Here is a 26,908-nt window from a genome sequence, read left to right as displayed (position 1 = left end):
TATAATGACTTGATATGCTGACCCCTAAATACAGCAGCAGCCTCTATGAGCTCCAAATACAGGACCATAAACAAATACAGAGACTCTAATTGCATTTGTTCATGATATAGATTTAGTAGGATTATACGTTGTTTAATTGGACATAGTAAAGATATACAAAATGTGAGGAACACATTGAGTAAACATATCATATACTCATTAACCTCACATACATAGTTTGTACATGCTCACTGTGAAATTCATTATAATATGTACTGTATGAAATTAATAAAAAAGTAAACACTGTTAAGAGAAAATCATATAAGCCATAGATGATATGCAAAATATGAAACATAAACTGAAAATCACTGAAAGTTTGCAATGTGATTTTTTTTAACATTTCTTTTCCATGGGGGTTGAGCATTGTCTTTATCGACTTGATTATATGGAGATCCAAGTTGGAGACCACCAAGGTGCCAAGTTGATTAAATCTACCCTGTTTTAATTCTTCTCCAGAGGGTGGTGAGTGGTACATCAGACACAAGCCAAGCAGGAAAAACATGAACGATGGCATCTACGAAGAAATGACTTTCTACCTGATCATAGAGAGAAAGCCTCTGTATTACATCATCAACATCATCATCCCCTGTATCCTCATCACAATCATCGCTATATTCAACTTTTACCTGCCTCCTGATGCAGGTAAAGACTTTGAAAAAGTTAAACTCTTGGCTATAAGATGAGCTCAGTAGTTATAATAATTAGAAATGCTGGATTAAGCAAACTATTGTTTCTTAATTTTGTCAGGAGGATTTAAAGTAAATTAGCCGGAAGTAAGCTGAAACATGCATGTTTATGTGCAATCAGTCCATGTTTGTACTTAAAGGACCTTTTCTAGGTTACATTTTGAGAGTCTAAATGTCATATAACCCTAACCCTTCTAGAGCATAGTTTATAAAATAGCTAAGTTTAATGCAAAATTATATAACTTTTGGCCACTAGGGGCGCTAGAAGTGTGAATTCCAGGATTAGCCCCCGTAAAGGCCACTGGTAAAGGCTCTGACTGCCATAGAGCTGCACACTATGGAGTTAGTTTTGTTTATTTATTAAATTCAAAAGGAAAGCGATCTGAAAGGGAAAAACTATTTTGAAAGTAAAATATATGCTTTAGAGGGAACAATTGTTCACCCTGATGGCAAACCAATGCTGATTAAATCTAAACAAACAAAAAAACACTTTGAGAGAAATTATTGTTTTTTTGGGAAAACATTTACTCTCTAAAGTAGATTTCTCTCAAAAAGTTTTTCTTCTCTCTCTCAAAACCAATTAAGCATTTGCTCTTGATTCAGGGTTTTCCTCGTTGTGAAAACTGGGCCATGGGCGGGCCCGTGTTCCAATTAGCCAGTCTCAACAGAGTTGACAACTGAGTGCTGATCTGTTTATGCTATCAGTGTGAAAAGATGTTCTCTCCAATATATTTATTATACATCCATAAACTCCATACACTCTGGATATCATGACTCAGACTCAGATCTGACCCTCTCAAGTTGAAAAGTTTATTTTGAAGGGGAGCTTTCCTGTCGCATCAATGTGCACCAAGAGCTTTAAATTGACCTGATTTATTTTTTTTTCTTACCTCGATTAGAGTTAAAGGTATAGTGGTGGACTTTCTGATTCCGGGTGGATTATCAAAATAAGTGGTCCTCCTAATTATCTATTATTCTGGTCATATGTTTACGTAAAGCCTTCCTATGTACTTGTCTCCATTTTCTCTTACTGGACATGAGTCTGACATAGTGGAAAAAAATTGCAAATCATATTTGTGAAAGAAAGCTTGAATGAGTGATGCAAACAGCAACTTTTAAACTGAGAGTGCAAGAGGAGATCTGTGTTTGTGCATGCTCTCACACGAGTTTAATAGGAGTATTGCATGTGCATTTTTTTTTAAAGTACAGTGGGTTGGTCTTTTCAAAAATTCGCAAAAATCCTCAACTATACCTTTAACTTTGGTCAAAAGTTACACAATGTTGTTAGAAATGTAAGGGTTGTATTTTAATTGTCCTAAAGCTCTCACCACCACTCCTTTAACCAATGCCTTAATGTCATGGAGGCCAAGAAATACCAGAGGGTATTTTGTCGGGGACTGTAAAGTCCTTGGTAGGGTCACCCAAAGCAAACAGGCTCTGGGTTACAGGGTAGACAAAGAACGGTTCTTAAAGCCATTATGAAGTCAAGGAAATAAAGACACGTGACATCGCTGGAGTCAGGACCCCACCCTCAATTCAATTCAATTCAATTCAGTTCATTTATAAAGCGCCAATTCACAACACATTACTTCAAGGCACTTCATAGAGACAATTCAACCTGATCATACAGTCAGATTGGTCCAAAGTTTTCCATCTAAGGAAAGCCGGCTGATTGCAGGGTCTAATTGAAAGAAATCCCTCACAACAAGCTTGCTTGTAGCGACAGTGGAGAGGAAAACTTTCTTTTACCAGGAAGAAGATCCAGCAGAACGATTATTCAAATAATGGTCAACTATATTGCCTTTGACGCAAAAACGTTTGTCTATCAATAAGCTCTATCTAGACCTACTGAAGTAAAAAAGTTTAGTTTCACGTGGTTTAATTCTGTAAAAAATTTATTTGAGGAACCTTTTGCTACCCAATTATTAAGCGATGAATCAAAAAAAAAATCGACAGATTAATCAATCAGATAAATCTTTGTTACTCAAGCCCAAAGTGAACAATTTGGACCAAGTGCCATCTGTTTTTAACATGATTTAACATGAAATTTTGGCGTACAGAATGGCTTGTTCAACTCAATTACTTCAAGAAGTATAGTGGTGACAAACTTCTCTGAAAGGCATCGGTTTAAATGTCTACAATGATAGACTTTAAATCTGATTGATACGTCTTTCTTTAGATTTATGATCAGCAACAATTCTTTTTTTTTAAGAACATTGATAAAGATGTATGTTACAGTCTCAAAAAAAAAAAAAAAAACCCTGCTTTTAGGGAGATGGGAATACTAGTCAACAAATTGATTCTGTGCTCTTTTAGCAAGGAGTGACCTTGTGCTCTTTATTTATCTTTTTGTTATTTTTCTCTTTCTCAGGAGAGAAGATGGGTCTGTCCATCAATGTATTGCTTACCCTTACCGTGTTCTTGCTGCTGCTGGCTGATAAGATCCCTGAGACTTCACTGGGTGTCCCAATCATTGTCAACTACATCATGTTCACCATGATCCTGGTTACCTTCTCCGTCATCCTGAGCGTGGTCGTCCTCAACCTGCACCATCGCTCCCCCAACACCCACATGATGCCAATGTGGGTACGCAAGGTAAGAGTCACAGCTTTCTGACATGTTAATGATAAGCTTCAAGCAAAACTGAGGAATTGGAGAGTTTTATAATTGTCCGCTATGTATGGAGAGAGTTTCAGGATTATAGATGTATATTCAAAGACAAAAGAGGTAATTCTAGCAAATAAGGTTAATATAGTGAACTATAACAAAGAAACACAAACAGGCTTAAATTGGAAGGTATCTGGACTTTTGCTCAGATTTTTTGAAGACGTTTTCTACACCTGTCCAGGAGTCTTTTACCAATTCTGCTGGCTCGCACTAGAGCAAACTCTAATTGGAAAGCTGGTATGTTTAAGCAGCATGGAGGTCCATCCCCCTGCACACATTCCAAGTGAGACGCAAATCAAATAGCTGCCTTTTGTTCGTATGGATTGTTGGAGCCTTTTGTTGTCGGATCTGTGATTGGCCTTTTGAATTATAGTGGGAGTGCTTCTGTAACTTTTTGGGAATGAGTTCCATGACTGAATTGTAAATGATTGGAAGCTGAAACCACCATCCTCCCCCTCTTTGCATTGATTGCTTTTCTTTTTTCACAAAGTTGGCATCCTTGTCTCCTCTTTCAAACCATCTGTCCTCTCTGTCCAAAATCTGAACACTTTGGTCTTCTAAGGTATGTCTTTTGTTCTTGAGATGCAAGTGTACAACTGAAACTTTCCCAGAGCTGCTGGCTCTCCTATGCTGTGCCACATGTTCATGAATGTGTTGTTTGGGTTTTCCAATATAGGAGAATTTACAGTCCTCACTGCGCTGGATTGCAAACACAACGCCACTCAGCTTAGGTTTGGGTGATCTGTCTTAAGGATGTTAGTTTTTTTTCTGTGTTGTTAGATTTAAAATAAAATTATTACGTAAAATACATTAAGTACATTTAAAGGATTTAAAGCTTAGAGAAACTATGTTGTTAAGAAGAAAGTCCTTATCTTGTATGGGGTATTTTGTAGTTAATTCAGCATGAATCTGTGTGAGGGAAGCAGAAATGGTTGGATTAAAGCAGCGTCGACAATGCAAATGTCATCCTGTACCATTAACCTCCATCAGCAGCTGTGGCCCACATTGTACATTATGTAAAGCTAATTACTGCTCTATACGTCATTCTGTCACAATTTCAGGGTACATTCACCTAAGATTGTACTTCAGTACTAGCATACAGGTGATTTACATGGTCTAATGGAGCTAAAGCGGAGGAGTTGACCTTTATATCTACTACTTATTTCACCTGAAGGAAGAAAAGTTTGGCAAGTAAAGTATTATCTAAAAGCCCATTTATCACTGTTTGATACCATATCTAACATTTATTAGACATATTAATGTCAGGTTTTTTCCAAATTCAGTTTAAGCCATATTTATAAATATAAATTCACAGCAAAAAAGTATAAAATTGATCATTTGGTCTAATTCCCTACATTAAAACAAGTCCTAGATCATGTGTAAATTTGTTTTAGGCCTAACCTTATCTTTTTTTTCTTTCAAGCAAATATTCAAATGAATTATCTCTAGGTTGAATATTGCACAAGAACAAATCATTGTTTTTTGTGATGCAAAAAAGAAACACTCAGCATAATCTTGAATCTTAAAAATGCACGCTGGGATCTAACCGCTGGGCATTACACCTGACACACTTGCACTAGTGCACAGCAGAAAAATTTTATACGTCTCAACAGTATGTAAATATATTTCTTGTGTATGAAAATGTTATTCAGGTCCATATGTAGTTTTATTATTTATTAAACCAAATGCAATAAAAAAAAACATGCCTGCAAAGGGCTTATATTGTAATATTCTCTTTGTGTCTAATACACATCAACATGCATCAGAGCTGCATTGAGACCAAAGGCAGTTGAAGGCAGTTTCACTACATTAGTCTTAAAAGTGTAAAATTACACTTTAGATCGAATTGTTGGATTTAAGCCTGGGATAAAACTTTCTGGAAAACAGCCACATTTGGAAAATCTTTTTAAGACTTTAGGCTCTCGTCTTCAATCATGTCTCAGTGGTTTTATGTTACGATTTGGACTAAGCAGATATTTTAACCTGCTGTACATCTATGAATGTGAGACACCCAGCTATGCAGAGGGTTACAAACATGTCAAAAGACAACATGAGCTGAGTTACTGCTGCGCCTTATGGTGAGGAATGTCTTTGTTCATAAAGAAGTGCTCTCCAGTGGATGGCTTCTTCAACGGTTTTAAAAGCCTCTTGTGGTCAAAGCTGTAGAAAATCTAATAGATGGAATATAGAGCATTAAAGATGAAATATCAGTGGGGTTTAGAAACATATTTGTCTTTAAAATGACTGAATAATAGAGTCCCTGCTTTCTCTCATTTGTTGCATTAGATTCTTTCTACTGGTGACACTGATCTGCATGTGAATTTTTTTGTTTCCTAAGTTAACAGTATTCTGAAATTAAATTGATCGATGAGTAGCTCTTTAGAGGCAAATCAAACTTTTAGGATTACCCTCATAGAGCTTATCACTGATTGTTCCCTCATGCTTACTTGAAGATAATTGTATCTCTGCTTCTTTCTGTATCTGTATTTTTTTTTTTTTATACTATATACTTTTTTTATACTGTATTTTATACTGTATTCTTCTTCTTTTTTCCTACTGTACTGTGATGCAACGCTGCAATTTCCCCACTGTGGGACAAATAAAGGACTATCTTATCTTATCTTATCTCTGCTTCTGTCTCCTTGAACCCCAGTCTGTCTCGGCAGATGGCCGCTCACAGTCTGGTTCTGCTGGAGGTTTCTTCCTGTTAAAAGGGAGTTTTTCCTCTCCACTGTCACTACAAGCATGCTTGGCCTGAGGGAATGCTGTAGAGCAGTGGTTCCCAAACTTTTTGTGCCCAAGGCACACCAAAGGACAAGTAAAAATCTCAAGGCGCACTTATTGTGCTAGAGCATTTAAAACCTGTGTCATCCATCGTGTTTAGCAGAATATTTGTTATAATTATGTACTAATTCAAAATAAATTGTGACAAGACAACAATATTACTCATGAAATATTTGTTAACAAAATATTCCAAAATTTAATTTGAAACTTCATCAAAATAGGCTTCATCAAAGCAGCCACACGCCTATTTAAATCATGGCTCACAAAATTAAAAACGAAGCAAAGAAAATTCAGCAGAAATTAAGCACAAAGAACTGTCAATGTAAGGAAGCTGCACTGTCCATTGTCCTGAACTACAAATAATAAATGTAACATTTTTGTATCAGCATTGAAACGTGTGCTGTTGTAAATATTTTGTCTGCTTACAAATTAGTGAGACACGTGTGCCTGTCGGTGCGCACCGATTCTTTTTATCCTTGGTGGCACTGGAGAGGGCCACACGCAAGTCCTGTTCAACAGAGAGCCGTGACCTCCTGTTGTTCTTCATGTAAACCAGAGTAGAGAACGCCAGCTCACACAGGTAAGTAGTGGGGAAAAGAAGAAGTTGCTCAATTGCGTGGCGTGAGATGTTTGGGTATTCTGATGCAGAAGCCAACCAAAACTGATCCAGTGGGAGCTCATTAAATTTGAGTATTAATGTGCGGTCCGCACGGAGCTCTGTGCACTCCTCTCTTTCTTTCATTGTCAGTTTTACTGTTGAAGATTCCTGGTTGAATGGGTCTCGGATCCAGTCGTAATCCTCAACGTCAGCAACATGTGGAAAGTAGCGCTCAAACCTCTCTTTTAAACTCTGAAGGTGTTCGGCATATAATGCGCGCTCCTTTGCTGCCTGCGGCGCAGCTGATGCCAGCGGGAACATGTCCATAGTGCCCTGTTCCAAAGACTTGCGCCACAGGATGATAATTCCTACCTGCGCATCTCCGTGGTCAGGGAGTTCTCCTTGAGTTTTTTTTTTCTTTTTAGATTATTTTAATGTAGTTTGCCTCTGTTTTGTGAAAATGAATGCAAAAAAAGTAGTGATATGACCGTATAGGCTTTTTATTTTTCTGTTATTGTATTGTAATAACCATACATGGTTGTCACAAAATTCCACGGCACACCCACACTTGACTCACGGCACACCAGTGTGCCACGGCACACCATTAGGGAACCACTGCTGTAGAGTCATTGTGTCGATGCAGTCAACTGGTTTTCCTTAGATAGAAAACTTTGAATCAGTTTGACTGTATGATCTCATTTAATTGTCTTTAGTAAAGTGCCTTGAGATGAAATCTAAATTGGCGCTGTATGAATAAACTGATTCAATTGAATCGAAGATAGACAGACAGTAAAAATTAAAAGCAGGCACTTTTAACACAAGAATGAATGTATATAAAAATCTTCAATTTGAAGATCTTATAGCTCGGTTTAGTCAACCATGTGGAATCCAACCAGGACACCCGTTCTCCTTAGCCGACACACCAGGCAAGGAGCGCAATAATCAAAAGAAGTAGATAAAACAGAAATAACTGTTTGGGAGCTGAGGAGATTCACAACTCAGATGAGAGACTCTATTATATGTATATATTACACATGTGGTTCTCATTAGGAGCAGGAGGAAGAAACTCATGATTAAAGAAGTCTTAAATCTAAACTAAAAAAAAAAAAAACTATCTCTATATATCACCGTGAACACACCAATAGTAAAACATGGTGTTGGCAGCATCATGCTGCAGGAATAGTATTCCTCAGCTGGGATAAAACACTGGATGGAATGCAATACAGGATGTTACATTTGGATAAATTAAGTATCAGTTTTCTCTTGTGTCACCTAGTACTGCTCAGCATCTAGAATCTCATTGATCAAAACCCAGAGAAAAGAAGAACTCTTAAACCCACTATTACACAACAGGAAACTTTTTACTCCACAGTTTTGTTTTTCACATCCAGTTCGAATGAAATATCGTAGTTGCCCAAAATATGACTTAATGTTCATTTCTTAACATATAGAAGTTCAAAATCTTAATTTAGGGTTTCTTACCCTTCATTAAATATCATTGTGCTACAGTGCCAGTGACATTATTACTGAGTCTGTCAGTCAGGGGGGGTCAGGTGAGAGTTTTTACAAAAAGCATCTAAAAGAATCAACCTGAACATAATTTAGCCAATTACAACATTTGTTATATTGATCAAGGTTGGCACTTTGCCCTGTGATGTGCTACTTTATCACTTAGTGCCTTGATAGTTCTTTAAAAGACAAATTTGAAATGATTTTGGTTCCTTCACAAGGATCTATCAAACTGTAAATTTCAATTTAAGAGCAGGAACATGGGTGGGGCCCAACACCAGTCTCACCTTACAGATTACTTCAGTGGAAAATCCAGAGACATCTGAATTTTTTAGAGAATATTCGTTTTTTTCTCAAATATTTCTGAAGTAACATCTGAGAGGATGTTTAAACACAATTATCATTATTTTTTTTTTTGTCCTTTGTTTTGTTTTTCCATAGTGGGGGGTCCTTTTTGGTGTGTTTTTAGAGGCTGGTATTAGTTTTAGTCTTTCAGGGGATTGTTCTTGAAGATGTTCTGTTTAAATATGATCTTTTTGATTATATCTAATTTTTTGGAGGTTGTGGAGTGTGAAGGTCAGTTCTGATTATTCATATAACTTATATACGCGAGTCTCAGAAGGTCCTTGTTTCTTGTTATTTGTAAGATTGAGTTAAAAACTTGTGTACTGAAATTAAGAAAGGACACCTTTGATTACAGATCATTTGAATACATTCTGGTAAAAAGATGTATATTTGGGTTTAAGTGTCTGGTTACTGGTCACTTGAAGGGTCTGTTTGGGTTGAAAGGTGTTGTTTGTGTTTGTGTTTGGGTTGAAAGGTGTTGTTTGTGTTTGTTTTGCTGACAAAGTGGTTGATTGCAGTCATCCTCAAAGGAACGCTCATATAATACCTACAGTACAGTGACTATGATCAAACACAAAGGGCTTGCAAAACACCTTTCCAATGACTTATCAAAGCTTTATAGCCTATAGCTCTCTCTATGTCTCAGGAATTCACAGTTCCTGAGACCTCATGAAGCTGTAATTATCTTTAGGCTTCTGGCTAATAGATGTTTGTTAGCAGGGAATTTTGCACAGACCACACGGCTTCCTGCTGGAATGTAAAGTCAGGCTGCATGATTTTAGGCAATGAGGTTAATACAGTGTTTCTTCCTATGCTGATTTTATCTGTGATCTCTACCTGTTTTCATCTTTCTAAATTAGGATTTTCCATCACACTTTGATATATAATTTATTACACTCCAAACAATCCTGTGCAATATGATCTATGCAGAAACTGATATCAAAATCCTGCTATATTTGCAATATATGGTGCTGCTCTAGTGTGAAGCATATATTTTGTCTGCTCTTCCTAAGTCCTATGTGAGAAAAATATACTTGGTAAATAAAAAAAGAAATATCATCATTTATATTCTTTGACCAGGCATCTGTCATAATTTACCTCCATAAACTGGAACCTGGTAACATCTAAACTGTAGAGCTAACTCTTTGCTCTCTCTCCTTCCCCACCCAGATCTTTATACACATCCTGCCTACCTATCTATGCATGATGCGTCCAAAAGTAGAAACCCCACTTTCCCTCGAGATCATTCCCCGCCGGGAGAAACAGACGGTGATGAGTATCAGCAAAGTGGCTGATGAGTACTTCATCCGAAAACCTGACACGTCCATCCTGTTCCCCAAGCCCAACAGGTGAGGATCTTCTTGTTCTGGAGATCAGCTGCATTACTTCCCACTAACAAAAAACAGTTGAGAACTAAAAAAAGGTGGACGAGAAGTGATAGGAACATAAAACATTTGAGGAGCTAGCAGGTTCCAGAGGGCATTAAGTTGTAATGAAATAATTGCAGTTTTGCAGACATTCAACGGTCAATCGAAACAGTGGCTAAAGATAAAAAGAGGATGTCTTGTAGGATGACCGTCCATGGAAATAACAGGCTCATAGCTAATCTGATTATTTACCAGGATCAGTCCTATTCAGCCTCTTTACCCTCTGGGCTACACCTGATGCATTACTGTGACCATATCTGTTTATTCATTATCTTTTAAAAATATGCTTGGGTATATCAGATAAAAAAAAAAAACACACGAAGTTGGACAGAAATAAAATTAAAATCCTGATTTAAGCTTTTCCCCTTTTCACCAAACATAAAAATGTATGGAACAATGCTCAGGAAATTTAAATCAAACATTTAGATTTATTTTATTATTTCAGTAACCATATAAAGTTGTAGTTATGAGAAATTTAATGTCAGATCAAACAGGGCATTTTGTATTTTAAAACAAAGGCAGAATGAAAAGGTTCCTTATGAAGCCTCTTGTGTCAGAACAAGGAGTTCGGTTTAGATGATTAATAAAATAACTTTAAATTGATAAGATATTGTATGAAGGTTTATACAGAAGCATATTGCATTTTGCCCCCTTTTCATCTTTTTCTGAATTAAGATGATAATTTTACAAAAAGAAATAAAAAGGTTATGCTTTTCTGAATAAACAAGATGATGCTGCTGAATTTACACTATATGTTCTGTTACTGTTCGTTTTGCATTTTTCTAAGCGAGGCGCTTTTCCTTCACAGAAGGTTCAACATGTCCTGTTTGTATAATTCCATTTTATTTCTTTTAAGAAAATGATCTAATCTCTTAGTAATGTAGATGCAATCGCTACTAGTTTGTCGACATTGAGATGACGAGTGCACGCTGAGCACTAGTCATGGCACGGATGTTTCCCCCCCTTCCCTTGTCAGTTTATCTATGTTTGGGACCTTCTCTGTGCAAAGAAGTCCTTATTAGCGTTTCCTATTGTTTTGAGAAAAACTAAACTTTTTTTTTAACTCGTAAATGCAGAAAAAACTGAAAATTTTTGTTTATTTTTATAAAAAGTTATCTTGTTAATTCAGGAAAACACACCAATTAATTTTTATCAGGTGAATGCAATCTGCAAGTTTAACCTAAATGCCTTAAAAGCAAAGCTTGATGTGAAGTTTATGACCCCCAGGTTTATGTTGGAAATCTCCAAAAAGTTAGAACCCAAAATAAAACACATCTTGTGTTTCTTCTAACTTGACCTCACAGATACTGAAAAACCTCATCTCTGTTTTTCTTCCTTCTGTGCTGTCATAATGTCCTGTTGGATGGTGTGTTTACTAGACTGAAAAAGATTGGATATTTGAAATTCTGACTGGGACGGTCACTGGACAACGTAAAAATAATCTGATTCAATCAACCTTTCAAATTCCTTTTTTCCATCTCTATAAAGGACATTATCTTTGGAGAACATTAAGAATAAAGCTTTCCAGTTGGATCCCACAATCATCCATTCTCACCACAGGTTTTACAGTTTGCCTGTCCTGAAGCTGTTCAGAAATTCGTTGAATTTGGGCCACAGTGGGGTTTCTAATCCTTTCTGGAGATCTGTACTTCTTAAATCCATCAGTGTGGCATCCTAACAGTCCTGCTCTAATGTTTGTTGTTCTTTTTGCACAGTAAAGCCCAAAAAGTTTTCCTTACAGTGTCTAGCTGTCCCTCTGTTCTCCCTATGTAAGAAGTAAAATATGTCTGGAGGAAAAGAACAGCCGCTGAAATAATTAATGACCTATACAAATTGACTCTGACACGTAAAAGCGGGAAGATGTGTGTCTCAGTTAAAGAAGGAGAGTAGGGGCGGGGGGTAGAGGGTAGTTGTGTCAGAACAATTTGATGAGACAGCAGTATCTCCCTGTAGACCATATATACACTCACATGCACCTTTCTAATTGGTTTAGTGGATGTCTTGGCACCCGACGTGGCCAGTTTTCCTAAAAATTAATCTCCTGAATAGTAATGTTCCTCTCGCTCATGAAGTGTGACTCTGAGTCATAAAATATGAAGCAGGGAGGGGGTTAAAAGGTCAAACCTTATCTTTTTTCCATCCTTACCCCCTCTCTCTTTCTCTATCTCTCCCCCGTGGCTCTGTTTGTGCCAACCTGATGGAGCTTCACCTGTCTTAGGTCACAGCCTCCTCACCTGCCATGCTTAGAAAGCTGTGATGGCAGCTCTGCATTGTAAACTCACCATTTCATGACCAGAATACCAAGCAGCTGTTTGCTTTGAGTCCAGCATACAGTTACAGCGCAACACTGCCCTCTGATGGAATGCTTCTGCAAAAACTGCCTTTTTAAAAAGCAGTTTTTTATTGCTTTTAAACGAGTGACAAACACAGGCTTTGAACGTAAATAATTATTCAACAATTAATGAAGATTAAAATTATTTTATTCATTTTTCTTTAAATTTTACACCATTTACTAACCCTGACTCTTCAAGATGAATCATTTATGGATTATACATTAATTCAGTTATGAAGTTAAAGGAATAGTACACCCAAAACATGATTAGCCTTCATTTTCTACTCACCCCCATGCTGAACAACACTCTGGAGTACTTTTTTGATATCTCAAATGCATCTGGAGATCTGGGAGGCTTCTTGCTGTCTGCTGACATTCAAATAATGGAGGTCTATTGTGCCCGAGACAGAAAGGTCCATAAAAGTCCACAAAAACGTGTCAATATTCCTCCATACTGCTCGTCCAATGTAATCCAAGTGTCCTGAGTGGGTAGCATCCAGAATTTACTCGAAACGAAGTCATTTAGAATGTTTTTAGAGCATAAACAGTAGTGTATAGGATTTCCTAATAGCGCCCCCATGCGCGCTCACGACGCTACGGAAGCCGGCAGACCAAACCGGAAGAAAGTGCGCATTCAGCGTCTGGTCTGCCGATAATGCAAGCGTAGAAGAAGAAATGTGCTGTTTACCTGTGCAAAGAAAGAAACAACGAAAGAAAAATGTCTGAGGACTTCAGTGTTGAGGAAGAGCATGAGTTCTTTGCCGAGCTGAATGCGCTGGTTTGGTCTGCCGGCTTCCGTAGAATCGCGAGCGCGCATGGGGGCGCTATTAGGAAATCCTATACACTACTGTTTATGCTCTAAAAACATTCTAAATGACTTCGTTTCGAGTAAATTCTGGATGCTACCCACTCAGGACACTTGGATTACATTGGACGAGCAGTATGGAGGAATATTGACACGTTTTTGTGGACTTTTATGGACCTTTCTGTCTCGGGCGCCATGGACCTCCATTATTTGAATGTCAGCAGACAGCAAGAAGCCTCCCAGATCTCCAGATGCATTTGAGATATCAAAAAAGTACTCCAGAGTGTTGTTCAGCATGGAGGTGAGTAGAAAATGAAGGCTAATCATGTTTTGGGTGTACTATTCCTTTAATACACAATATGAATAATGTTATTCAATTCTACTAATGTTAAAAAGCACTGTGTTGAAAAAAATCAGGTTTATAGATTAAACAAATATGTAATTTTCTTAATGCCAGAGGTTCAATATAATATGTTTGAGGTTTCTTAAATGACTCATAGTTCTCTTAATTTCGCGAATCACTGTCAGATTTTTTTCGTCATGCACTTTAGCCTGTGTTTTATTGAAATTGTTGCATTTCACTACATATGGTACTTTTAATTTCTTTCCACACGTCCTGCCATGGCATGTCAAGCATAACACATGGAGGAACTGGTTACCTACATGTTTCTGGGCAGATTTGCTACACATAAAGTATATCTAGCTGTAGTTACCTGATTTCTTAGTTGCCGTTTTTGAATTAGGTTTGAATATGTCAGTAGCGTTGAAAGGTTGCAAGAAAAATATATATACAATGTTTGATTTACCTTAAATTTGGAATGTATGTATGGCTGTGTAAGTGTGAATGTGTCTGTGCATGATAGTGTAGGGATTGTGGAGATGGGACAGTAATAAGGGGAACACTTTAGGCTTAGAGAAAGTGGCGACTGGCATTGAAGTAAAAGAGCCACACACCCTAAAACAGAGAGTAGGGCTGTGAAATATGGCCTAAAATCTAATCTTTTTTTGTTTTGTTTTTTCCCCTATATCAGTTTTTTTTTCTCACTTTTAGGTTTAATTATACTAATGACAAATGATGTACGTTAAGGCACAACAAATTTAAAGTTGGTTATAAAACAACCCTATTTTCAACCAATTGATATATAGCATAGTAAATGTTTGTCACTAGTGGTGTTAAAACTAGAGCTGCTGTGCTACTTAACAAAAAAAAGGAAAAGAAACAGACAAGAAAAGCTAAAACCTAACGAAAAACGAGGCAATAGTTTGTTGTCTGAAACATCAGTGAGCTAAAGAGAGCCATTGCAACCATGGACACCTAAGGGTTAGCAGATAAAAATTGAGCCTGTCTGAATGTCAAGTTTTCTGTTTAGGTTTGATCTTTAGATGTGCAATCCCAACTCGAAAGGGAAGTCTCTTCTGTAAAACATAACTGGTGTTAACTCAAGGAGTCTTCATTTTAGTCATCTTTATTACGATGGTCATATTTTTCCTCCAATCACACAGGTAAAATCCCTCAAAAGAAACAAAAAAACATCTAATTATATTAAGAACTCAACAAGAAAAAAAATAAAATCAATTACTACCAATCTAAATAATTTAATCCTAAAGAATAATAAACATTAAATATTTTATAGTGAAATTAAACAGTAATTAATAAATTAGCATTTTTATCTACATTTTTTCTACTTTAACTAATAAACACCAAGTGTATTTTTCCCCTTTTAATAATATTAAACATTCAACCAGATAATCAGTCAGTCCTTGTGAATGAGCAACTGTAATCAGCTTACCGGCTGTCCTTCACAGTTCTTCTTAGAAACTTATTGCACGGTTTGCACTTTGCATGTACTACCACTACTGTTTGGCTTGCATGCTGTGCAAGACTGAGAGGTCAGCCACACCAAAAGTACAATCTTTGATTGCCAGAGATTGAGTCCACCTGGTTCCCATCTCCAGCAGGCAGAGTAGAAAGTGGCAGCAGAGGGGAGTGGCCTCCTGGCAGTTCACCAGAACACTGAATGTGACAGAAGCTGAAAGAGGAAAAAGTTACTTTTTATCCTTATTAAAATCAAACTTTACAATAAAAATGGTTATGGTTTCCTTGCAACAACATATCAATCATAATAAGACACATAATGAGTATTTAGTGCAGGGTCCATAACATGAGCACCGGCCCCTGCTTGCTCCTATGTGTTACAGTAGAGATTAGGAGGATAAATGTTTATTTTTGTATAGTTTTTTTCTATCCACTATGGCCACACTCAGAACGCTCTTGCCTCCCTTTTCCTTATTTCTGTTTTTACATCACTCATTGACAATAACACATGCTCTGCCATGCAGCATTACCTAAAAAGGTATATAGACACAAGTACTAATAAGAAGCATAAAAAGTTATGGTGAGGGAATGCCTGGCGAAGGTTAAGCCTGCAATGCATTCACCCTGGCAACAACAGATTCTACCAGCAGCAGACTTTTTGATGTTGTTAAACGTAAAAACGTAAAAAAAAAAAAAAAGGAAAGATAAAACAGTGATTACATATATATGAAATGAAAACCCTAATTCATTAAAAAACTTAACATCTAAGGGAAATAATATCGATTTTTGAGCCAACTGCGGTACAAAATGAGGATGAGAACCGGTAATGAGACGAAGTTGATCAAGTTTTGTTTGCTTTTATGTCAGGTGGTGTTTTTCATGCTGGTAAAACTGAAAGTTTTTGTAAAAGCTGTTAAAATTTTAACTTTATAACTTCTTTTGTGCCCAGGAACTTGCACTGTTAGCCTGGTCTTCCTGCAGTAAAACCACTAAGGAAATGTTTGCCTTTTTTCTTTTTTTTTTTTTTTGCTGTGTAATATGTTAGTGACACAACAGGGGAACAAGTTTAAATGAATTTATTTGCAGCTCAGTGTGAACATTCCTCTGTGACAGCTGTGTAGGGAAGGTACCCTCAGCAGCCTTTTCCTGGCTTCCCCCGGCGGCTGCTGGCACCAGCAGCAGCTGACGCTCGGTAACCGAGGGGAACAAGTAAACACAGAAACATTCACATATACTCACGTAGAGTTTCTGGAGCAGAGAGGCCCGGTCAGCAGGATCCAAGCAGTCACTTCCACACTAGCAGGGGCAGAGACAACTACTCTGAAACGTCCCTTTTTTTCCACTCTGAATTGGCAGGAGGGTGCAAAGCAGAACACATAGGCTTCTGCACACATACATCACTGTTTTATAGGTTTTAATTAGTGTTTTGGACTGAAACCAGATCATTCCACATTCTGCAAACGCTTGTGCGTTTTCTGCACTTTTGAAATATAAATCTATGGAGTTCATATGTGCCAAATACATTAAATTAGTGTACTGTTTATGAACTATTGGCGATAACGCAATGTATTTTATTAAAACGCTAATTTCTTTATATCTAAAAGCTTCATCACATGATGCATTAGAGGGAAGAATAAACTACATTCAGAGTTAGCATGAACTATAATGTAAGAGTGTTAAATGGGTGAAAAGATACCATGATGAATTAAAACAAAAAATCTAAAATACAGGTGCTGGTCATAAAATTAGAATATCATGAAAAAGTAGATTGATTTCAGTAATTCCATTTAAAAAGTGAAACTTGTATATTATATTCATACATTACATACAAACTCATATATTTCAGATGTTTATTTTGTTTAATTTTGATGATTACAAATGACAACAAATGAAAATCTCAAATTCATCATATCAGAAAATTAGAATATTGTGAAAAGGTTCAAAATTGATGGCCCCTGGTGCCACATTCTAATCAGCTAATTAACTCAAACCACCTGCAAAAGCCTTTAAATGGTCTTTCAGTCTAGTTCTATAGGCTACACAATCATGGGGAAGACTGCTGACTTGACAGTTGTCCAAAAGACGACCATCGACACCTTGCACAAGGAGGGCAAGACACAAAAGGTCATCGCTAAAGAGGCTGGCTGTTCACAGAGCTCAGTGTCCAAGCACATTAATAGAGAGGCGAAGGGAAGGAAAAGATGTGGTCGAAAAAAGTGTACAAGCAAGAGAGATAACCGCACCCTGGAGAGGATTGTGAAACAAAACCCATTCAAAAATGTGGGGGAGATTCACAAAGAGTGGACTGCAGCTGGAGTGAGTGCTTCAAGAACCACCACACACAGACGTATGAAAGACATGGGTTTCTGCTGTCGCATTCCTTGTGTCAAGCCACTCTTGAACCACAGACAGCGTCAGAAGCGTCTTGCCTGGGCTAAAGAGAAACAGGACTGGACTGCTGGTGAGTGGTCCAAAGTCATGTTCTCTGATGAAAGTAAATTTTGCATTTCCTTTGGAAATCAAGGTCCCAGAGTCTGGAGGAAAAGAAGAGAGGCACTTCATCCACGTTGCTTGAAGTCCAGTGTAAAGTTTCCACAGTCAGTGATGGTTTGGGGTGCCATGTCATCTGCTGGTGTTGGTCCATTGTGTTTTCTGAGGTCCAGGGTCAACGCAGCCACATACCAGGAAGTTTTAGAGCACTTCATGCTTCCTGCAGCTGACCAACTTTTTGGAGATGCAGATTTCATTTTCCAACAGGACTTGGCACCTGCACACAGTGCCAAAGCTACCAGTACCTGGTTGAAGGACCATGGTATCCCTGTTCTTAATTGGCCAGCAAACTCTCCTGACCTTAACCCCATAGAAAATCTATGGGGTATTGTGAAGAAGAAGATGCAATACACCAGACCCAACAATTCAGAAGAGCTAAAAGCCACTATTAGAGCAACCTGGGCTATCATAACACCTGAGCAGTGCCACAGACTGATCGACTCCATGCCACGCCGCATTGCTGCAGTAATACAGGCCAAAGGAGGCCCAACTAAATACTGAGTGCTGTACATGCTCATACTTTTCATGTTCATACTTTTCAGTTGGCCAACATTTCTATAAATCCTTTGTTTTTATTGGTCTTCAGTAATATTCTAATTTTCTGATATGATAAATTTGAGATTTTCATTTGTTGTCATTTGTAATCATCAAAATTAAACAAAACAAACATCTGAAATATATGAGTTTGTATGTAATGTATGAATATAATATACAAGTTTCACTTTTTAAATGGAATTACTGAAATCAATCTACTTTTTCATGATATTCTAATTTTATGACCAGCACCTGTATATATACAGTTATTGTGCTTTTTTTCTATCCTGAATGGTTTCAATCTTTAACATTAGAAGAATTTAACCTCATCCTCTTAGCAGTTCCAAAAACTCTGGGCAAACCGCTTCTTCCCATCAATGCTTCTACGTGAAACCCACTTTCACTCCTTTGCTTTTAGATTAGTTTGTCCCACTATTTTCTATCTGCGTATATTATTAATCTAGCATTTAAGTAACTCTAGCTTGTTTTATTAATGTTTTCTTAGTTTTTATGAAATTTGATCATTTAATATATATGAATTGACAAAAATAGTTTTTTTTTTTTTTTTTTTTTTAAACAGGATTTTATGTTTACTTGCATGGGTGACCAACCTTTGTGTCATGTGGGCTCAAGTCATCATGTCAAAAATGGGGCTGCTCTTTTCACTACTAGTCCATTAAACACAGTTGCATAATTAAATAATTAAATAAAAAAATCGGAAAAGAGTTTTATTACTTTTTTTGTGTGCTTGAAAATTTGAACAACTCTAATCTACCGGTATTCCTTTTGGGAACTAGTGGCCTTTTCTTAAACGTAGTCTACCAGGAAATGGCATTGGTAGGAAAGGGATAAGAGATGCAACAAAGAAGAATAAGGATGTTCATCAAACCTTTTACAGCTACTTTGGATGCTAAGCTCTGTTTTCATAAGTTGTACATTTGTGAAACCCGTGCATCCTTGTAGTCCGTTCTTATTAATCCAAACAGTATTTGGTACACTGTTTGGTAGGTCTCGCTGTATTTAGCCTAATATCATAGATTAGGTTGAGGCAGTCTTGTTTTAATTAAACGGAATAAAATTTTTAAAAAGATCACATAACTACAGGTACCGTTCATGTCTAATATGTTTTATTGTAAGGTTGTAATTAAAGATATAAAAGTCTCATTTTGCATCAACCTCCTGTGCTGATGGGCCAAATTTGCTTCATCATTCAGCTGCAGCCGGAGGACACACAAAATTACTTCAGGTGCCACAAATGGCTCTCGGGCTATTTCACAGCAGTGAGAAATATCCCCATTTGGAGACATTGCAAGTTAGAGTTTGAGCTCCTGATTGTTAAATGATTTCTACATTTGTTCTTCAATGGACAATATAAGGCAATATAGCAAAGCTAAATGCTGTATTTAGCCCCTAAAATGCCTCCCATTGGATCAGCTTGGTAATGCAGGATGTGGTCCATCTTTGTCTCCAACAGAAAGTCATCTGATTTCATCCAGATTTTCTCTTAAATCAGTGACATAGGCAGAACCCCTGCTTACTGATCTTTATTTTATGCCATTTTTAAATGCAGCTATTTGGTGTTGTCCATTTCTTCAAAGGTTTCACTCAGACGGCCTTTGCACGGATCTGAAAAAGTTCATTGATGGCCCGAGCACCTACCTTACCCTTCCTGATGAGCTCAAGTCAGCTATTGAAGCAATCACGTACATTGCTGAGGCTCTGCAGGCTGAGAAAGACTATGAAGCTGTGAGTTTTTCTTCTATTATACAGATTGTTGTATTATACCGATCCCTGCTACCAAATACTGATCTTCTCCATGCTGGACTTCCTTCTCTTGCTCCTTATCTGTCAACAGCTAAAAGAGGACTGGCAGTTCGTAGCAATGGTGGTGGACCGCATGTTTTTCTGGATCTTCGTCGTCCTCACCATCGTGGGCACTTTGGCGATTTTCTCTGATGCGAGTCTCAATCACACCCCAACAGACCCCTTCAAATGGACCTGAGGAGCTGAACTCCCAGGTTCAGGAAATGGTGCAGAGGATTGCTCCATAAGCCGAGCCAGACTAGATTCCTACACTGCAACAGATCCTTCCAGGAAAGAAAGACAAACTTTGGATACAAACTGTTGGTCTTACGAAGTTTTTAGTCCTTTTGACTTGTTCTAAATGTGAATATGTCAACTATTTCTTGAACTGTAATAACCCATCTAGATCTAATATAATCAATTTTACATGCTATGCTACTACGTGACATTGGCTTTTTTAAAGCATTTTATGTACAGCTGAAATCAGATATTCCAACTGTTAACACTTAAACACCATGAAAAACCAGCTGCTATAATAAGCTGGCTGTGTGCCTTTCATGCCGCCTGTGCAGAGAGTATGGCACGTGCCTGGGGGTAATCCTATTTGTGCTTTAGTCACTGGTGTATAGGTGCACATTTGTTTGGAGGCTAATCTTGTATTGGAGTGCAGAACATCACCGTCCTCTGTGTCTCACTTTGTCTGAGGACACAAGGACACCGAGTGTCTTTTATGGTACATACATAGTTGAAACAGTGCTTTTGTTTTTCTCATTTTAATAAAGATCCAAGGGGAGGATATATATCTAAGGCTGCATCTGTTGTCACAATGCTTCATCACTCTGTGTATCATCTGCCAATTCAGCTAATATTAGCCCAATTAGTGGGTCTAATAATAGGCAGTGGTTAGTGCAGACTGGGTCCCTCATATCTATTAGTACAGTTTTTGAAGAGACTGCCAAACATTTAGACAGCAGAATTAATGTGAAACAAATTATGTCCGCACTGGCAAAAGTAAATCCTATTTGCTCTTTTGGGACGGTTTCACCTACAATAAAGATATTTATTCTATTATTTTGGTGTTATACTTTTATGTTACAGCATTTTTTGTTAAGGAGTTTTTTAAGATATCTTATTTGATATGTTAATTACAACATATAAAAGGCCTTCCTGAGGTAACTACCTTAGGAAGGCCAGAAGAGGGCAGAAACTGAACACCTCTTAACTAAACTCAGTCAGGTACCAGAATCTGCCGCCATGATATAATTCAGCTTCTTCCATGGTCCCTCTTTTGGTTTAGGAGACAGTTTTCATTGTACAACAGCATTCCCGGACCAACCTCTTTTAACAAAGTTAAGTCATCTGAAGTAAATACATTGTTCTAATGAGAGAAGCTACTATATCATTCACATTAGCACCTTTAGAGGTGAATAATTTAAATTCAATTATGTTTATCTTTGTAATGAAATATAAAATTGCTACCATCACATTTTTTTTTAAAGAATATCTTTCAAAATGTAACCTGGTTTCCCCTCTGTATTTGTTCTAAACATTATTCATCTGGGTGTCCTCCCAATAAAACCTTTCTGGGAACAGAGGGACATTTAGCAGATATCCAAGTTGAATGGGTGAAGCGTCACCAACACTCCAAATGGAATATGCTGCTCCAACCTAAATTAATTGCTTTAATTGTCATTGAATGAGGTTTGCCCAACTTAATTTAAGTTTTCAACTTATAAACCTAAAAAAAAAGTTTGATCAAATAGATGAAATTACTTGTTACCAATTGAAGCAATTCATTTAAAGGTATAGTCGAGGACTTTCGTGAATTTTTGAAAAGACCCATCCTCTCCACTTTAAAAAAAGAATGCACCCGTACCACTTTGTACCCACTCCGTAGACCTAACGGCTATTAAAATGTATGGAAACAATGATAAGACGGTCACTCAGATGGATCTCATCTCACCCATATTATATATAAAAAGTTTCCCAGCAAAAAAGACTACTGGTACATGAAAAAAAAAAAATGTTTAATGTGTGTGTGCTGCAGTAGAAATGTGGACATATTTGCGGGGTAAATAAGGATCTGTGGCCACCGTAGAACTAATAATGATGCAAATTATAATATAAATAAACTTATCTTCCCTGGAATGTTACAATATAGAGGTATATAACTTTTACTGGCAGTGATGTAAAATGGATTTCTCCATGCCAAACTTTTCCTGTGGAGTAGAAACTTTGCAACCGAGGCATCAGTGGGAGGTCCGACCTGTGCTTTCATTGCACGTCATCACCTGAAAGAATCTAAAAAAAAAAAAAACCTCTGGTCTTGTTTCTCTCTTTTGAGGCCTTTCTTTTCATCTTAGACACTTTGTAGAAACTTTTTCTCTTATGACCCTCTGTCATTTTAAAGAACCATGGTAAGAAAGGTGATCTTCAATGACTGGCTTAAACCGTAGCTCCCCAGAGATATCCCCCTGAAAAAGATAGCTAACTAGGGACGAGCATGTAGGATGGCCTTATGTAAGCATATCAACAGAATGATTGACAATTAGGAGGACCACTTATTCAGATGATTCACCCAAAAAAAGAAACTCCTTCTCTATACCTTAAAATTGTCATGATCTGGCCTGTTTGCTCCTCCCTAATTAGTAATTCCTCTCACCTGCAGTTTTCCCTCCCTGCCTCAATTACAATTTATACCCCTCACCTGTTTCCTCTGGTTTAAATTCAGTTCTCTCCGGTGCCAGATCATTACTTGTCTTTCTGTTAGTCTTTCTGTTCAGTTTTTTTTATTTCATGGTTCATGTCCTGGATCCTGGCAGCCAGCGGAAAGAGGGTTTCAGTGTTTGTCTCGTCTCCTGATCGTCCACTTTTCCTCCCCCGAGGAGTCCTCTGGGTTTTTGGCTCATTATGGGGGGAGGTTCAGTTTTTATCAAAGTAAGCCTGGCTCCAGGGAGGAGACTAGTTTAAAGTCCTGCTTCAAGTTCCGGTTCCTACGTCCTGTCTCGGCTACCCTCTTCCACTGAGCCTGCCTGTCTGCACCTGATCCTGTCTGCTCCTGTGCGTGACCACCTGGTCATGCTTCTGGTCCCAGTAAGACTCTGAACCCTCCTGGAAGCCTGTGGATGCCTGGAAGTCTGGATCCTGCCACCTGTTTCTGTTCCTGCCTGATCTGGATCCTGCCACCTGTTTCTGTTCCTGCGAGCTCTGGATCCCTGACCAGGATCGGCTTCCAGCATGACCTCTGGGACTGCAGCACTGGGGACATTCTTGGTCTGGACTGTTAAACCAGGTAAGTGACCAACCCAGATAATCTTCTGTCAGATGATCGTGGCCGCTTTAGTTTTGTTTTATTAAACGTTTTGAACTTTCCTACTGATTGTCTCTCCTTGAATACTGGGTCCATCTGTCCTCGGTTCATGACAAAAATTGGTGCTAGATTTTTTTTAAAGCATATTTCCCACCACAAAAGCAAATCTGGAGTAAGTCTGGATCCATATGTATTTTTCATTATGTTCATGGTGGAGAATCCTGCTTCACAGCAATAGGTTGAGCCAAACATACTTGAAATGTGCAGGGCCATATTGACCACGCCATTTCACTTTTTTTCACCAGTTCACCGCAGTTCTTCCAGCAGTCCACACTTTCTCTGCTCTCTTTTTTATATCATCTTCTCCTACTTTCCCATCCCCCGGCTTGCCACAGGTTTGCCTGCTGTGTATAAAAGTAGCTAGCAGCAGCAACCCAGACTAACCCAGCTCATTGGCTAATTTGTATCACATGCAGCCTGATGCCGGACGCTCCGGAAGATTTTACCATGTTAACAGGAGAAGCGGAACTGCCATGGGACAACATGCAGTAATTTATAAATGTTTTAAATCAGGTTTGGTATGATCCATGACCTCTGTCTTAGAAGATTTGTAAAATTAGTGGAGATTGGGTTTCATTAATAATATGAATACATTTTCCATCTGCACGAGGGAAACATGGTTTCAGGAACCACCAGCTCTTTGTTTGAATGAAAAAATGTTTGTGTACACCAAAAACAATGATTTGGAGGGACTTCAGAAACTGTTTATGTTCCCCCATAGAGAACAAAAATACACTTCAATGAACCATAAAAATGTTGATAAGTAACTTTGATGATAAATGTATTCTTCTGTACATAAGAGGTCATTAGTCGAATGTAATGATAATAAACTGCAGCTTACTTTTTTGGCTGCTACAAAAAAACGTGTAGAAAACCTAAATTGTAACCAAAGGCTGTGTTCAATGTGGACAGAACTAGTTCTGTGTTTTACAAACTCAGTAAATTGGCATGTTTGGTTTAGAGCAACATGGTCTCATAACTATCTAAATATGGGATGAAGGACTCTGGCTGGATTATTGTATGATATATGTAACAGTTGTTTACTAATTTACTAGTGACACTTTCTGAAGAATTTAAATTAATGTGGATAATTCATCTATTAATATTTTGTCTATACCAAGCTTGTGTTTGCAAAATCACAAGAGGCGTATACTATGCGTGTGTTTTATTTATATATCCAGGAAATGTCTCATTGAGATTAAAGATCTCAGGCAGCATCGTGCTTACATGTCAGCCATAATATTCAGCAACTATAAAGCAAATTGGTGGAACGAAGATGATTAGCAGCCGATGTATTTCCGAGATAAAGTTTTTTAATAACAAGGAAGCTGACCAAGTACATATTAATACTCGCTGTGAGACTGGTTCTGTATTAGAAGGAATTCTTTATTCTATCCATCTGAGGGGAAGGATGTGGAAAGGAGGAATTACTTTCTCACATATGGCCAGACTGAGCTGTCAGGAACAGAAAATGAATTGATTCATGGATTATCGTTGAAAGAGTAGTTCCTAATAAGTCTTAATAAACAATTCCTTCTTTAATGCAATTCTCAGATTGCTGAAGGCAAACCTTTACTCTCGTTTTCATCGGATCTCCCTGTTGACACTACTAAAAGCCCTATAATACTATTCACCTTTACACGACATTACCACTGCCATACTGGTAAATCTGCACTCATCTCTTTTTTCTGACTCTTGGTCAATGCTTTGTCTGTGCATAATATTGCAGATTAGCTGTTAAGCAGATGCATAAAAATACATAGGAGCCCCTGTGACAGATGTATTTATACTTGCGGCTCTGGCATGCACAGGGGCAAACCTGAGATATTTTGCTTCTCCCATACCTCTTTGTGGCTCTGATTTATGGACAGTTTTTTTAGGGAGAGAGGATAACATAGGAGGCAAGAGAGATGGGAAACTGAAGATAACATTGCAGAAGAAAAATAAACCTTACACAATGGTGAAGGGTAAATGGCATGTACTTATATAGCGCCTTTATTCAAGTCAGCAGACTTGACCAAAGCGCTTTACACTACATTCATTCACCCATTCACGCACACACTAACACACTGATGGTGGCAAGCTACCTTGTAGCCACAGCTGCCCTGGGGCTCACTGACAGAAGCGGGGCTGCCGTACACTGGGGCCACCGGGCCCTCTGACCACCATCAGTAGACAATGCAGGTGAAGTGTCTTGCCCAAGGACACAACGATACTGAAAGTCGGAGTCGAGGCTTGAACCGTCAATCCTTCGATTTCAGGGCAAACTCCTACTGTACATCCAACGCCACTGTCGCCCACAAAGCCCACAGGTGAAGCTCAGCCTGTTCCGATAAGGGAAAATTCAATGGAAAGGCAGAGTTTGTGATTTAGCCATTCATCTATATCTCAATCCTGGTTTTCAGGTTTCAGATCAAATCTGCTCAAAGCTGATGGGTGGAACTTGAAATAGAGCCATATTCAATGGGTATCAAAATGAGTTGGTTAAAGTGGTTCACCCAACTAGCCTTGATGCCTCCTGAATGCTGGCACAGTTTATCTTTATTGCTACATCACACCAAAGGGCACAATATTCTGGTCTTTCAATAGTTGAAGTGGCAGTCTAGAATGAAAACCTCAATCTTTTTTGAAAGATCATTAAAGGAATAGTACACCCAAAACATGATTAGCCTTCATTTTCTACTCACCCCCATGCTGAACAAAACTCTGGAGTACTTTTTTGATATCTCAAATGCATCTGGAGATCTGGGAGGCTTCTTGCTGTCTGCTGACATTCAAATAATGGAGGTCTATTGTGCCCGAGACAGAAAGGTCCACAAAAGTCCACAAAAACGTGTCAATATTCCTCCATACTGCTCGTCCAATGTAATCCAAGTGTCCTGAGTGGGTAGCATCCAGAATTTACTCGAAACGAAGTCATTTAGAACGTTTTAGAGCCTAAACAGTAGTGTATAGGATTTCCTAATAGCGCCCCCATGCGCGCTCACGATTCTACGGAAGCCGGCAGACCAAACCGGAAGGAAGTGCGCATTCAGCGTCTGCTCTGCCGATAATGCAAGCGTAGAAGAAGAAATGTGCTGTTTACCTGTGCAAAGAAAGAAACAACGAAAGAAAAATGTCTGAGGACTTCAGTGTTGAGGAAGAGCATGAGTTCTTTGCCGAGCTGAATGCGCTGGTTTGGTCTGCCGGCTTCCGTAGCGCCGTGAGCGCGCATGGGGGCGCTATTAGGAAATCCTATACACTACTGTTTATGCTCTAAAAACATTCTAAATGACTTCGTTTCGAGTAAATTATGGACGCTACCCACTCAGGACACTTGGAATACATTGGACGAGCAGTATGGAGGAATATTGACACGTTTTTATGGACTTTTATGGACCTTTCTGTCTCGGGCGCCATAGACCTCCATTATTTGAATGTCAGCAGACAGCAAGAAGCCTCCCAGATTTCCAGATGCATTTGAGATATCAAAAAAGTACTCCAGAGTGTTGTTCAGCATGGGGGTGAGTAGAAAATGAAGGCTAATCATGTTTTGGGTGTACTATTCCTTTAAGTAATTTGGAATTTTCTTTGGTCCCTGTTTCCAAAAAATACAAAAAAAAAAAAGAAACACATGGTTCACAAAACACAAAAACTTTGTGTG

General features: G+C 38.2%; 1 protein-coding gene across 1 annotated transcript in view; it reads left to right on the top strand.

The window, feature by feature from the left end:
* The window catches only part of chrnb1 (cholinergic receptor, nicotinic, beta 1 (muscle)), a 39,909-nt gene extending 18,943 nt beyond the window's left edge, over positions 1-20,966 (top strand). Inside the window, exons 7-11 of the mRNA XM_038304031.1 lie at positions 496-681; positions 3,097-3,320; positions 9,799-9,977; positions 19,691-19,838; positions 19,948-20,966. Of these exons, the coding sequence (XP_038159959.1) occupies positions 496-681; positions 3,097-3,320; positions 9,799-9,977; positions 19,691-19,838; positions 19,948-20,094 (884 nt within the window). The 3' untranslated portion in view covers positions 20,095-20,966. The remainder of the gene's footprint in view (positions 1-495; positions 682-3,096; positions 3,321-9,798; positions 9,978-19,690; positions 19,839-19,947) is intronic.
* Positions 20,967-26,908: the final 5,942 nt, after the last annotated feature.

The sequence above is a fragment of the Cyprinodon tularosa genome, unplaced genomic scaffold (assembly GCF_016077235.1).
Source record: "Cyprinodon tularosa strain WSP-4 unplaced genomic scaffold, ASM1607723v1 ctg523, whole genome shotgun sequence".
In the NCBI taxonomy this organism is placed as follows: Eukaryota; Metazoa; Chordata; class Actinopteri; order Cyprinodontiformes; family Cyprinodontidae; genus Cyprinodon; species Cyprinodon tularosa.
This window is presented reverse-complemented; position numbering and strand designations above follow the sequence as displayed.